We start from the raw sequence: 13,144 nt of genomic DNA on the forward strand, positions 1-13,144 counted from the left end.
AAGCAGTTTTGATAGCTATATGCTATATATTTTATATAGCAAGAAAGAAAGAGAGAAGTTTCCTCTTAGTAAAATATTCACTTTTGTCAACCCTAAAAGGTTTTGCTGGTGACCCTGTTGTAGCTGGCAGGAGTTTGTTTGTTTTCTCTTGTTTTAAACGTGTGCAGAGTAGAAGCCATAGCATTCTCTCCTAAGAGCTCGTCATCGGGTGGGAATCTGTTCTACACAGTCTGCTTGCCTTGGCATTCGCGTTTTGAACACTGAGCAGGCTTCCACCAGTCCCCGTTGTGACAGTGACAGATGTTACATTCATCCACTTTCACTTCAATGCCAGCCGGAATGATAGTAGTTCCTGCAAAGCAGTTTGGACCTGGAACACATACATAGGCTGATTAGTTGATTAAGTCTGAGAGGCTCCCTTTCTTTCTTCCCGACCCCAATAAAAAGAATCCAACCCCCAAAGCCATGAACGAGTAGGTCAGACTACTCTTAACAGTGTATCTTTAAGGAATTTTCTAGTCATCTCCCTTAAATGCAAACTTTTAACTCCTACTGTCTTTTGCATACAGCTCATATTCCCCACGTATGTCACGCATTCAAAAGAAAAAAGATCCAATGCTCAAAATGTCTTAGGGTCTGTTACTAAGTACATGCAATTTTCTAAAGTAAGGTAAGGATGAAACTCTATTTGCTTTATGCTTTGGGGTGTAAATGCTGCCAAAGTGTCCCCTGAAACCATCTAGCATGGTCAGCATCACTTGTCAGTACCCTGTGGCCTGTCCTCTCCCTTCCCATGGTGGGTTTGAGACAATGAACTCACTCACTCCCTGGTTTTAGCACTTCCCTAAGCCCAGTTCCTGGAATCCCAGCTTGTTTCTTGATAACAATGAATAATTCATGACCAGATGATTTATTCATGTCCCAAACAAGCTTTGTTAGAGGTTCATTTGATTTTTGTAAATGGAGTTCCTTTAATCTGCTGGTTATCTATTTCTTTAAAGAATGACCCAAAGGTTTGGCTTTTGTAAGTCAGCAGGAATTTTATTTTACTTTTTCAGATTCAGAAAAGCTTTACTGAAAATGTCACTTGTTCGTTAAAGATGGATGTTTTTTAAAATTCACCAATCTGTTTTTTACTTCTTATCTTTCTCCTCTTTTCCTTACTTTCCTTTTATTTTCTCTGTTTTTTTCCCCCTTTGGTTTTTGTTTTCTTTTAACCTTCCCAATCTAGAAATGCGCATGTTCGGTATTGGTGATATTATTTCTCAAATTTAGATGGGATAAAGATTGCTTCCCAAGGTGCAGTGGATTATAGCGGAGTGATGCAAATTGCTGTTTCTTAGAAACGATTTGGTATAAGTCTCTGAGGTACGTATTTAGATAAAGAGAGGGAGCACTGAGTTGTGTCTACTAGTGATTTATTCATCCAGCATTATTGGCCACTTGCCATTACCACTACAAAGTAGCATGGCAACATACATTGACATCAGTGCCCTACTTTCATTTGCTTACCACTTGATAACAATTTACGAGACTATCTTTACCACGAAATAAATGAAATCGGGGTGATTTGTAGTTCACTTCATAATTGGAATCTTGCCTTTCTAAAAATGGTAACTATTACATTACAGTGTTGATTTCTCAACACACAACTATTCAGTATGCTACAGCTTTAATCACCATTGTTTCAGAGCTCCCGGAGCTCAACTGTGCATTTATTTACCAACTGCGTTTATGTACCTATGCCTTTCCTTCACTCAGGTGGACAGACACCTGGGGCGTGTGCCTGGGCATGAAGAGCCAGCAAGAATAGGAGGGATATAATGGGTCCACACAGATAAATTAAACAGCTTAGTGAGCTGTCTTCTTTCACCCAGGAGGTGCTTCTTCTTAAGATGCTGTGGTTATAAGCTCTTGGCCATCTTAATTGCCGATTATTTAAGGATCACTATATCAATTCCATAAGTCTTAGCGTTTAAGTCATTGTTTGATAGCCTGAACTGTCTTTGGGTCTACACCTCCCTGAGAAAATTCCACACCAAATCATGAATGTGTCCTGTTATTAGAGAACTTGGCAAGGAGTCTTTTTCAGAACGTAGCTGGTTATCCCATGGCTGCTGTTGACAGACCTCTCTCAGCCCTGCTGGTTCTCAGCCAGACAGGGTTTGACCACAGCCATACTAACTTCAGAAATTGAACTAGATGAACACTAACTACTGTTTTCCCAGAACTAGCCCAGAGAAAGCAATAGTCTCTCTCTTTCCACTTCTCCATATCCAACCAACTGTTTTCACCCTAACTGTATACTTTTAACTTTTCCAGATGGGAAAATAATTTATTTTTTCTAAACAGTGGCTCCCAAACAAAGAAGTCCCTGAAACAGAACAGGTAGAATGTTACCCAGAAAGAGTTTTCCCAGCTTCTTTTTTTTTTTTTTTTTTTGGCGGTATGCGGGCCTCTCACTGTTGTGGCCTCTCCCGTTGCGGAGCACAGGCTCCAGACGCGCAGGCTCAGCGGCCATGGCTCACGGGCCCAGCCACTCCGCGGCATGTGGGATCTTCCCGGACCGGGGCACGAACCCGTGTCCCTTGCATCGGCAGGCGGACTCTCAACCACTGTGCCACCAGGGAAGCCCTCCCAGCTTCTTGAAAGCATTTGGAAATGTGTCAGTAGACTCTTCACACACTCTCTCTCGTCTGTCTCCCTCTTTCTCCCCCTCTCCGCCCCACTCCTTTTCTCTCTCTTTTTCTCTCTTTGTGTGTGTGTGTGGCACACTACTGGCTCACAGGGGGCAGGTTCATCTCAGTGGAACAATAAGAGAAAAAGGCAGGGATGGATCTTGGTAAAAAGAGATTTCTAAGTCATCGTGCTTATCTTGAAGAGGGTTTTTACTAGAGCTCTGGTTCTCATATCTGCCCCTTTTGGCATATGTTGCTACCATACAGTGATCAGCATGTATTTGATCAGCCTCTGTACATCATTTCTTAAAACTCATTTAGAATTCCTGCACTCTCAGCTCAGGAAATATTAGTTTCTATTGATTGACAGAATGAAATGAAAGATCCTTTGCACTTTGCCAGGATTGACCAGTCAAAGGCACTGCCTGTAAATAACATAGTAACCTCTGGACAGTCTACTTGGCAGCCAGAGGTATTGTACAGAATCAAAAACTCCTGTTTGATCTCATTAACAGCGATTTTATAAGCACCCGTCTGAGAACTTCAGGTGTAACTAAAGCAAGCCCCATATTTGCTTGTTAATAGCCTTATCTGCTTAAAAGTAATTTAGATAATTGTCAAGCAAAATGTTTGGCACTATTTAGAAATTCTTCTGGTTTTGGCCCTTTTTCCTTAATAGTGCTGACAATAAATGCTATTTGCTTTCAGCGTGTGAGTGTCCTACATGAATTCCTTACATAAGAAATCTGTCCTTCTATCTACTCTCTTCTTTTTATTTGGGGGCTGCTTTCCTTTTGTCTTGGTTTACGTGAAAGAATAAGTTGCTTAGAAGAGTGACCTCAATGGCAAAAGCAACAAATTTTAATGCTGAAGACTTGGAGAGACTCCAGAGGGTGCAGTGAAAATGATTAAACTGAAGGCTGGCAAATAGGACCTCTGAGAAAAGGTTAAAGGGATTGGAATTATTTAATCTAGAAAGAGAAGACAAAGGTATAACTCAATAACTCTCAGGGGGTGAAGGCTTATTATGTGAAGAATGGTGACCAAATGTTCTATCTTCTGACACCCAGAATAAGAGGAAATGGAGATGCATTGATTCTCAAGGAATTAGAAGCACACACACAAATTACTCAGCGCACTGAGAATTGAGTGTGGCAGTTGCCAATAGTGTGGTGAGGCCTTCTCTCTCAGAGATCTTTCAGAGCACAGGAGGTCTCATCTGTTAGGTAGATTGAAATCGTCCGTTCCTTGAAAACAGGAACGGAGTATCTGTTATTTCTGATGGTCCAGGCCTAATACTGTGTCTTGCAAATATTAAAAACTCAGTATGTGTTTGCTTAACTGAATGAAATAGTATGAACTAGCTAGTTATATATTGGAAGCAAAATTATTTTCTGAACTTATAGATCCGGCCTTACATATATATCAGGCCTAGCCCTAGTAATAAAGAAATATTTGACCCATTGAGGAAGTTGGAAGTTGAAAAACCAATGGGTTTAGAATGATGAGTGTACTGAGAAGTGACTGGGAAAACAGTGGTGTTCTGAAGCTGGGGACTCCTGTTGGCTTGCGAGAGCCATTATTAAATATTCAGGAATTTTATAACCTTGCTGATATTATTTTGGTAGCTTGAAATTAACATTTGGGAAGTATTTATGCCACTAAAATCAGCAAATGCTACAAATCAGGATTTTAACTCCCCCTCTCTCCACCTGAGAGCCAAATGGTGTAATCATTTATATCACTAGGTTAGGGCTCAGGGTTCAGGGCATTACTGGGAATGTTAAAAGCAATGGGAAGCCAATGAAGTATTTAGGTAGCGGTTCGTGTGTGTGTGTGTGTGTGTGTGTGTGTGTATGTATGTGCACACATAAGCATCTGTGTATATGCAGGCACGTAGATAAACATGAAGTAAAGACTGATTCCATAAACTGCACCAGGGTCACCATGTGATTGGTCCACAGTGCACCCATCTTTGGACTGTCCATGATGTCTCAATGGAGGTAGGACCTTTGAGATTGCAGACAAAGAGTAGAACCCTCACAGGCCCTGGCCACTGTGTGATTCCTTTCTCCTTTGCTCTGAGGCATTAAAAGTATCTGCTAAAATGCTGGGGTAATATTAAATTAGCGTCAGCAATTAACACATCGGCTTGAATTAACTGATCAGATTACCCCTTATAGAAAGTAAGGTCCTAAGGGAAAAAGCACCAGGAAACGTGCAATTTCATCTGGAAAAAAGCAAAGGGTTGTTGGGGGGAGCAGGTAATTGCTGGGAAGACAGTTTAACTGGAGTCTCTTAGGGGACCAGGGTCACTTTTAATCTGATGGAGATACTGGGCTGTTTGGGGAATTGGAGGATCCTATCAGTCAAGCAACAAACCAGTCCTGGATAAGTCAAGCATAAAAGCACTAATTAAAGTTGTATGTAGAGAATATCCAGAATAGCCCAAAGAACCACGCCTGGAGGTAATACAATCAGGAACAAGGGCCAATATCATGCCACAGATATGACCCAGTGAAGACACACCTTGGGTGCAGATATAGCAGCCTGCTCCATCAATATTCCCAACCCAGGACCCTGGATGCTGCTATGAGGACCATCAGCAGAGCTAGCTCCCTGACCAGCCTTGCCAGGATGAGGATTGTGTAGTTCTTCTTGAAGTCACTAGCTTTCAGTGGAAAGTGTGCAGCGGGTCAGCCTGGGGACAGAGCCCAGTCAAACTCCTGCACCCTAGCTGCAAGGGAGGCTGGGACGTGGGTACCTGGCATTTGTAGCTTCTCTAGGGAGAGAGAGACTTTCTTCATACATAGAGGATTCCCCAGTCACAGGAAGGAGGCAGTTGTTCATTTCTGATGCTAAGATGGATGGGGAGAGGGGTCAATGAGGGCAGATTTCATCTGCTTCAAAATTTTTTCTCGGGCTGACTGCCAGTGTGCTTGTCTAGCAATCAGGTACCAAATATTCAGAAAAAGACCACTCTAAGCATGAGTGATACAGCTGTTAAGACAGAGTTCCTGCCTTCAGGGAGTTGACATTCTAGTGGGGTGAATCAGACAAACAGTAGAAAAACGAACAGGACATTTCAAGTCATTCTGAGCTATGAAGAAAATAAACAAGGCAGTGTAGTTGAGGGCCTAGACCCAGGGAGGGAACATTCGTTAGAGTTTACAGAACATATTCATATATGTTTTCTTGTTTCATATTCACCATAATGCTGTAAGGTGTCATCACGAATCCCATGGCATACATGAGGAAAGTAAAGCTCAGAGAGATTAAGGGACTTGATAAAAGGCAGAGAGCTAGATAATGGGAGAGCTTAAATACCAACCGTCTTATTCTGACTACTTTCCTCAAGGAGAGGCTTTTCTATGTGTCCTATCACTCCCAATGTCAGCCAGGATGGTACCCTTTCCTGTTCCTGACTCCCCAGCTTGCTCTTGTAGGAAGCTCAGATGAGATCCAGATCCAGTTGGCAACAGTGAATTCAGTGAACACGTTGGGAGTTCTTTTTAAGAATTTTCACGCACAACCTTATTTCCTCCTCACATGAACTACTATTTCCTGTGTATTATAGGTCAGACAATGAGACACGGAAGTATCAATGACTTTCTCAAAGTCACACAGCTAGTGAGTGATTGAGCTGCGACCCAGAGCTATTTTTCTAGGCTCCGTCCCAGAAGTCAATCTTCCTGTGAGTAGGAGCTACTTTTCATTTCCTGCAAGTTTTGTAGGTTTGTTTTGTTTTGTTTTGTTTTGCGGTACGCGGGCCTCTCACTGTTGTGGCCTCTCCCGTTGCGGGGCACAGTCTCTGGACGCGCAGGCACAGCGGCTATGGCTCACGGGCCCAGCCGCTCAGCGGCATGTGGGATCTTCCCGGACCGAGGCACGAGCCCATGTCCCCTGCATCGGCAGGTGGACTCTCAACCACTGCGCCACCAGGGAAGCCCTTCCTGCAAGTTTTAATAGCACCTGGGATGGTATGGGATGGATTAGAGGGAAAAGGTTAGGATGTTTAAATTCCTGTTTAAGTCTGTGTGTGTGTGTATGTGTGTGTGGGCATGCACACATGTGTAAGTAAAGGGAAGGTCTGGCTACACAGTCCCTGTGGGACAGAGAATTGAGCCCCTCCAGCAGCATTATTCAGCTTCTTCTCCATAAGTGCAAAGCAGGAATTGCTCCCAAGAAGCAGTTGTAGCTGAGAAAAAGTGTGGCTCTAGCGATCGTCTCCAAAGGCCACCAGGCTGGTGCTGAGATCTCTCAGTAGGAGATGCCCTGTTCTTGTTGCCCCAAATCTCCTTCACAGCCAAGCCTCCTCCTTCCCAGAGACTTGGAAAGCCAGGATGGTCATGACCATTTTATAGGCACTTCTGGATTATAAACTGGTATATGGCGTCCCTGAAAACCCTCCTTCTGACAACAATTTCATATTGCCTGACAGGCCTTTTTTAAGTATTGCAATTTCTGGCCTTGATTTGAAAATTTATTATTGATGCTTGGTGTCTTTTAGAAATTGGCTGTAAACGATCTTCCTGCTGCATAAATGAGGCAGATTCCTATTGTGTTAGGCTATAAACATCCTATATTTATTTGGCAGGGCATCTAAATCATTGTTTCAGCAAATAGGAGGCTTGTAGGCATCAGTCTGGGATTGAATTGGATTGGAGTACGTTCATCCTTTTAACTGATTTTAATTCTCTGCTTCAGGAAATCTGACAGATGTTATTGTGCTACCAAAAAGCAAGTAGGCTTCCGATCAGGTGAACCCATTTCCGACTATTAAAATCTTGGAGAAAATGTTTCTAGCAACAAGTAATTAGAGCTGATTGCAGTGAAAATTGAACTAAGTGACTGAAACCTGCCCAGTAGCACATTCCAGTGGCCTAGTTACGCCTGGACAGAGAGCAGAGATGAGATTCAGGTTGTTAATGGGAGCTTGCAGACTGGAGAATGGGGTGCTGCTCTCTACCTGCTTCTAGACCCTCATCCCTATGTTACTTTCCAACTATTTTATTAAACCTGAGAACAAAAACTTCCTCAGATTAAGGTGGTAAGTCAGGAAGGATTGTTTTCTCAGAGGCTGCCCAAGAGGTGCCTGTTAATCATTTTATTTGAAAATTCAGTACTGCTGAACTCCCACACAAATTTCAGTGTGAGGGCTCTGGAGAGTTTTTTGGCCCTTAAGTATGTAAGATTTATAGCATGGTGCTCCTATTAAGCAAAGTCCGAAGACTGGAGCAGAGAGAGGAAGGACAAGGTCAGGCTACACAATAGAGGTAAAGGTTGGCTGCTTTTTTCCTAATTCCAGGCAAATCAGCAGCTGTGAGAATCTGGAGTCACTCACAGTCTGCATTAGCTGGCCCTATATGTCCAGTCTCACCTTCACAAGGATATGTGTGGTCAGAAAATGGCTTGGTTTGCTGTTGTATAAAACACTATCTGGTGAGTTTTTACTTCAAATGATGAAATAGTCTCAGCCCAATTTTCCAACCTTAAACCAGCTGACCTCCCCTTGTTAGAGCTTTCAGTGTTTTTCATGTTTCTTCTCAGCAATCCTAAAGGTAGGAAGAGCTGGTATTACTCTACCCATTTTACAGCTGAGGGCACTGAGTTTCAAACAGAGAGGAGGTGAGGCGATTTACTACTTACTTATTTCCTAGGTGAGGCGCTTTATTTCGAGGTGAGTAGATAGAACTCTGGAGTCATACTGTCTACATTTCAGTCCTCCTTCTGCCATTTCCTGGAGGTATCATCTCAGTGTCCTCAGCCATAAAGTGGGAATAATATTAAAATAATAAGAGTTTTTACCTTCGGAGATTTTGAAGAAGCAAATGAATTAACATGTGTAAAGTACTTAGAACAATGCCTATCATGAACTAACAATAAATGTTAGTTGTTGCTATTTATCATTCTCATTATTATTACTACTTGAGTTACCATCTGTGCTACTTTGCATAGCTTATGGATTCCAGGACCTTTGATTCCTAGTCTGTGTTTCTTTTTTTAATTTTAAAATATCAGTGAAGAAATTAATATGGTTAATGTCAACCAGTATTTTTTGCAAAGTGAGTGGATGTACAACAAAAAAATCATTCCTATGTGGATTTTCCCCAGCTTTGTTTACTATTTACCAGGAAGCCAGACAGTTGAAGAGAACAGCTGAATAGAGAAAGCATGACTGGGGAGAGTTAAGGGGAGATATATTAGTCTGAACCAGTTGTTGACTGTGGAAGAATTCATTAGGAAATTGATTTAAAAATGATTTGCTTGGATGGTACAGACAACTGGTTTCATTTGTTGGAAATAAAGAGCCCAGATATGGTGGGAGAATGTCAAAGGTAAAGGCTAACAAAGAGATTGAAAACTAATTTATTTATTTATCTATCTATTTTTTAATTTTTTTTTTTTTTGTTAAATTTATTTATTTATTTATTTTTGGCTGCGTTGGGTCTTCGTTGCTGCGCGGGCTTTCTCTAGTTGCTGCGAGTGGGAGCTACTCTTCATTGTGGTGCGTGGCTTCTTATTGCGGTGGCTTCTCTTGTTGTGGAGCACGGGCTCTAGGGGCGCCAGCTTCAGTAGTTGCAGCACGCAGGCTCAGTAGTTGTGGTGCGTGGGCTCTAGAGTGCAGGCTCAGTAGTGGTGGTGCACGGGCTTTGTTGCTCCATGGCATGTGGGGTCTTCCTGGACCAGGGATGGAACCCACATCCCCTGCGTTGGCAGGCAGATTCTTAACCACTGCGCCACCAGGGAAGTCCCTGCAAGCTAATTTAAAGAGAGAGTAGGCAATGATAGCTATCTATGGATTGATCAATGTATCTACCTATCTAACTAAAGGTTTCTGCTTTTTTATAGCATTTTCTTAGTGCTTAAAAAAAGGATAATGTGTAAATGCCCAGCAATAACAGAAATAATGAATGAATTATGGTACTCAACTTCATAGACTCTTCTGTAGCCATGAAAAAGAATGAACTATAACCTCTAGCTGACTTGCAGGGATTTTCATGAATTATTATTGAATAAGAAAAGAATTATGCAGAGAAGTGGGTATAATATCCTGTTTAAAAAAATAGACAAACTTCTGTGTGTACATTTGTATAAAATTATATGAGGATGGAGGAAAAATAAAGAAGCACAAATACTAAGTTGTTAATGTGGATTATCTTGCTGGAGGAAGGGATTGCTGATGGGGGAGGAGATGGGGATAGGACAAGTAGCAGGAGGAAAACAAGTACATCATGAAATATTTGGTTCTATGTATAAAAATAAAGAGAAGTTTTAGACTGACATGCATTTTAAAATCAATGTGTACATTTAATGCTGTAATTGTTCCTTTTTTCCTTTAAATCTGTTAAATTGATAATATGTCTGACAACCAGGTACATCTTAAAACTGAGAAAATGTAGTGAAAGTCATAGAAGTGGGCAGACCATGAAGAGCCCTCAGTGCCCCAGTTTTCTTGACTCTAAGGTTCTATGGCACTGCTGTCCACGATAGCAGCCACTAGCCATATATGCCTATAGAGCACTTGAGATATGGCTAGTCCAAAATGAGATGCTCTGTAAATGTCAAAAACAGACATCAGACTTCAAGGAATTAGTAAGTCTTTGAAAGTAAGAGAAAAGGAGTAAAATCACTCATTAATATTTTTTATATAAAGTATGTGTTGGGTGACAATACTTTGGATATATTGGGTTAAATAAAATGTATCAATAAAATTAATTTCATCTTTTTACTTTCTAATGTGGCTAATATAGAAAATTGAATTTTAGAAAATTTACTTAAATTTGAAACTAAGTTTAGAGAATTTAAAACTCAGTGTACGTCTCACATGATATTTCTATGGGGCAGTACTGGCTCTAAGGAATTACAAAAGGATGAAGAGGTGTTAGGAATGGCCAAGAGGAAACTAATTTTTACATAATTTGGGAGGAAGGAATGCTAGCTATTGTGGAAAAGGGCATAACTTTAAGACAGGCGTTCTCAAAACATTCTCCCTTGATCAATAGTATCACTGAGAATATCTTTGAAATGCAAATTCTCCAGCCCCACCAGATACCTACTGATCAGAAACTGTGCATATGTGTTTCTGTGTTTTAATAAACATTCTAGGTGATTTTGATGCAGGCTAAAATTTGCTTTAGGATAAGGCTTAGATAAAAGCTGTAGAAGATAGCGTGGTTAGTCTGAGTTTTAGAAGATGCCTCAAAATAGACTAAGCTTACCCCAATGGCAGTGAATTCATCATGCTACATAGGCTTTTAGCAGTGGGTCATTCCTGAGGAGAAACTCTGAGCAAGAAAATGGTGGTTAAATGCTTCAATTACTTTCAGGTTTCAGCATCGGACTCTGAGCTGTCATTATTGTGTTTCTTTGTTAAGTGTGATTTTTATCCACACGATAGCTTTGAGAATCAGAGTCATGTGTGAAACTTGGCATTTGAAACCATTCTGGATGCTTTAATGATCTCACTTTCCAAAACCAAGTTGGTTATCACTGGAAAGAAAATAATATATATTTATCTTTGGGATAGAAACAGGTTAGAAAAGATTGTACTACTCAGTTTTATCTAACTTTCATATAAAAGATAGAATTTCTTTAAGCAACAAACTTTCTATCTCTGACAGCGAATTTAGTATCTTTAAAACTGCCTACCTCATTGATGAAAAAATTGCAAACCTATTTTCATTTCCTTAAAATGCTTGAGTGAATGTACTAGAATGGAAGTAGTGTCCTCACTGTGGGGGAGGGGCATGGGACATGGGGTATGCTTGTCAACAAAGTGGGTACCAACACACACACACACTATCCACACAGCATACTTCATAATGGAGATGAAACAGAAAACTTTCCATTTTCATTTTCTATGTTCAAAGACACAAAATGTCTTGCAACCAAAAAAAAAAAAAAGGTGATGAGCAGGTTATTTCATTAGTGGATCATATGACCAAAGGTGCCCTATTGACATTTCCATGATTTTCATGGTAATGAATTACTCGACATGCCATGGGTAAATTAAGAAACAAAATGACATTTTCTTTAATGTTCATCTAACAATGCCTGTAGATAGCTAATAACTGTGGCACAGAAATGAGAACAAGATTAGTAAAAATAAATGGTTCACAAACTGTATACTGAGTCTAGTCTAGGAATATTTCTAGTCTAGAAATATAACGTTTAGTAGGCGGGCCTATTTCCTTCCTGTATGGATGTGGCAAAAGTAGATACTGAATATAAATAACAATGGGATAAAATTTGTAAAAAATAGTAAACATATTAAGGGGATTTAATTTGGTCTCGAAGTCAGAGAAGGGTGCCTTGAGGAGGTGATAGATGATAATGAGAGGGAGGGGTCAAAGGAGCTACATGTGAACATCTCCTAAGTGCAACAAAAGCTTGACTCTTAGGGAAGCATTTAAGGTACTGCAGAGTAGAGAGCCAGTGGAAGCGGGGACCAAAGATAAAAGCAGAGACATAAGTATGAGCAATTTCTTAGTATTTAAAAAAAACTATATTTGGAGTTTTGGATTGCTTCTAGAGGGCATTGAAACCATGCCATCATCAGATTTACTTTTTAACTAGATTATGCTGGCTTCAATGTAAATAATGAGCTGGAGCAGGGGTGAGGGCCCTGTTGCAGAAAGTAGACCAATTGAATCAGTTCTTACATTAGTCCAGGCAAAGGTAAATGTGGCCTAGACTAGGGTGGTGGCCATGGGAATGGAGAGAAGTGAATGGATGTGAGCAGTATTTAGATTGAATCAACATGATTTGGTGGTGGAGCGAATGTGTGGAATGAGGTAGAAGATGCTCCTCAAGTTCCTGCTGCAAGCAAGGATATGGGACACTGATGAAGGAGCAGGGTTTGGAGGAAAGAGAATGCAGTTAGTGTTAGGAACATTGAGTTTACGCACACGAGTCATCTAGGTGGAGATGAATAGCAGAATAGAATTGACTGAGCTGCCAGGAAGAGTTGGGTGTCCCTGGCAAATGAGTGGTAATTGAAGCCAGGGGAGTTAATGAGGGGTCTCTGGAGCTTTTGGTGTAGGGCGAGAAGAAAGAGGGCCTAGGACAGAAGATGGGACAGTTGGAGCCAACTAAGGTGACTGAAATGAAGTCTCCAAAGGGGAAGGAGAAAAAATTAGCCATACATGGTGTCAGAAAAGCAAAGGAAGGGAAATGTTTCTGGTAAGGGCAGTGAAAGCAGTGTTGAATGCAGCTGAGATGGCAAATGAGATATGGGCTGAGAGAGGTTTATTGGTAACTGACAAGAGCACTTTCTGTGGAGTAGTAAAGGCAAAAGCCAGAAGGCTGAGGGAGGGGTGGACATAAAGAAAGCCTGGTCAGTAGCTGAATGAGGCCAGAGTTGAGGGAAGATATTTAAGATGAGAGAGAGAGAAATATGTTTAAATGCTGGTGAGAGTCTCAGGGGGAAAGAAGAGTTGAATGTAAAAAGGTGGGATGTGGGG

General features: G+C 41.1%; 1 protein-coding gene across 1 annotated transcript in view; it reads right to left on the reverse strand.

Annotated features, from left to right (window-relative positions):
- Positions 1 to 221: 221 nt before the first annotated feature.
- The window catches only part of VWC2L (von Willebrand factor C domain containing 2 like), a gene marked incomplete at its 3' end in the record, with an annotated part of 153,280 nt that continues 140,357 nt past the window's right edge, over positions 222 to 13,144 (reverse strand). Inside the window, exon 3 of the mRNA XM_079710068.1 lies at positions 222 to 370. Within this exon, the coding sequence (XP_079566194.1) occupies positions 222 to 370 (149 nt within the window). The remainder of the gene's footprint in view (positions 371 to 13,144) is intronic.

The sequence above is a fragment of the Hyperoodon ampullatus genome (genome assembly GCF_949752795.1).
Source record: "Hyperoodon ampullatus genome assembly, chromosome: 8".
Lineage (NCBI taxonomy): Eukaryota > Metazoa > Chordata > Mammalia > Artiodactyla > Ziphiidae > Hyperoodon > Hyperoodon ampullatus.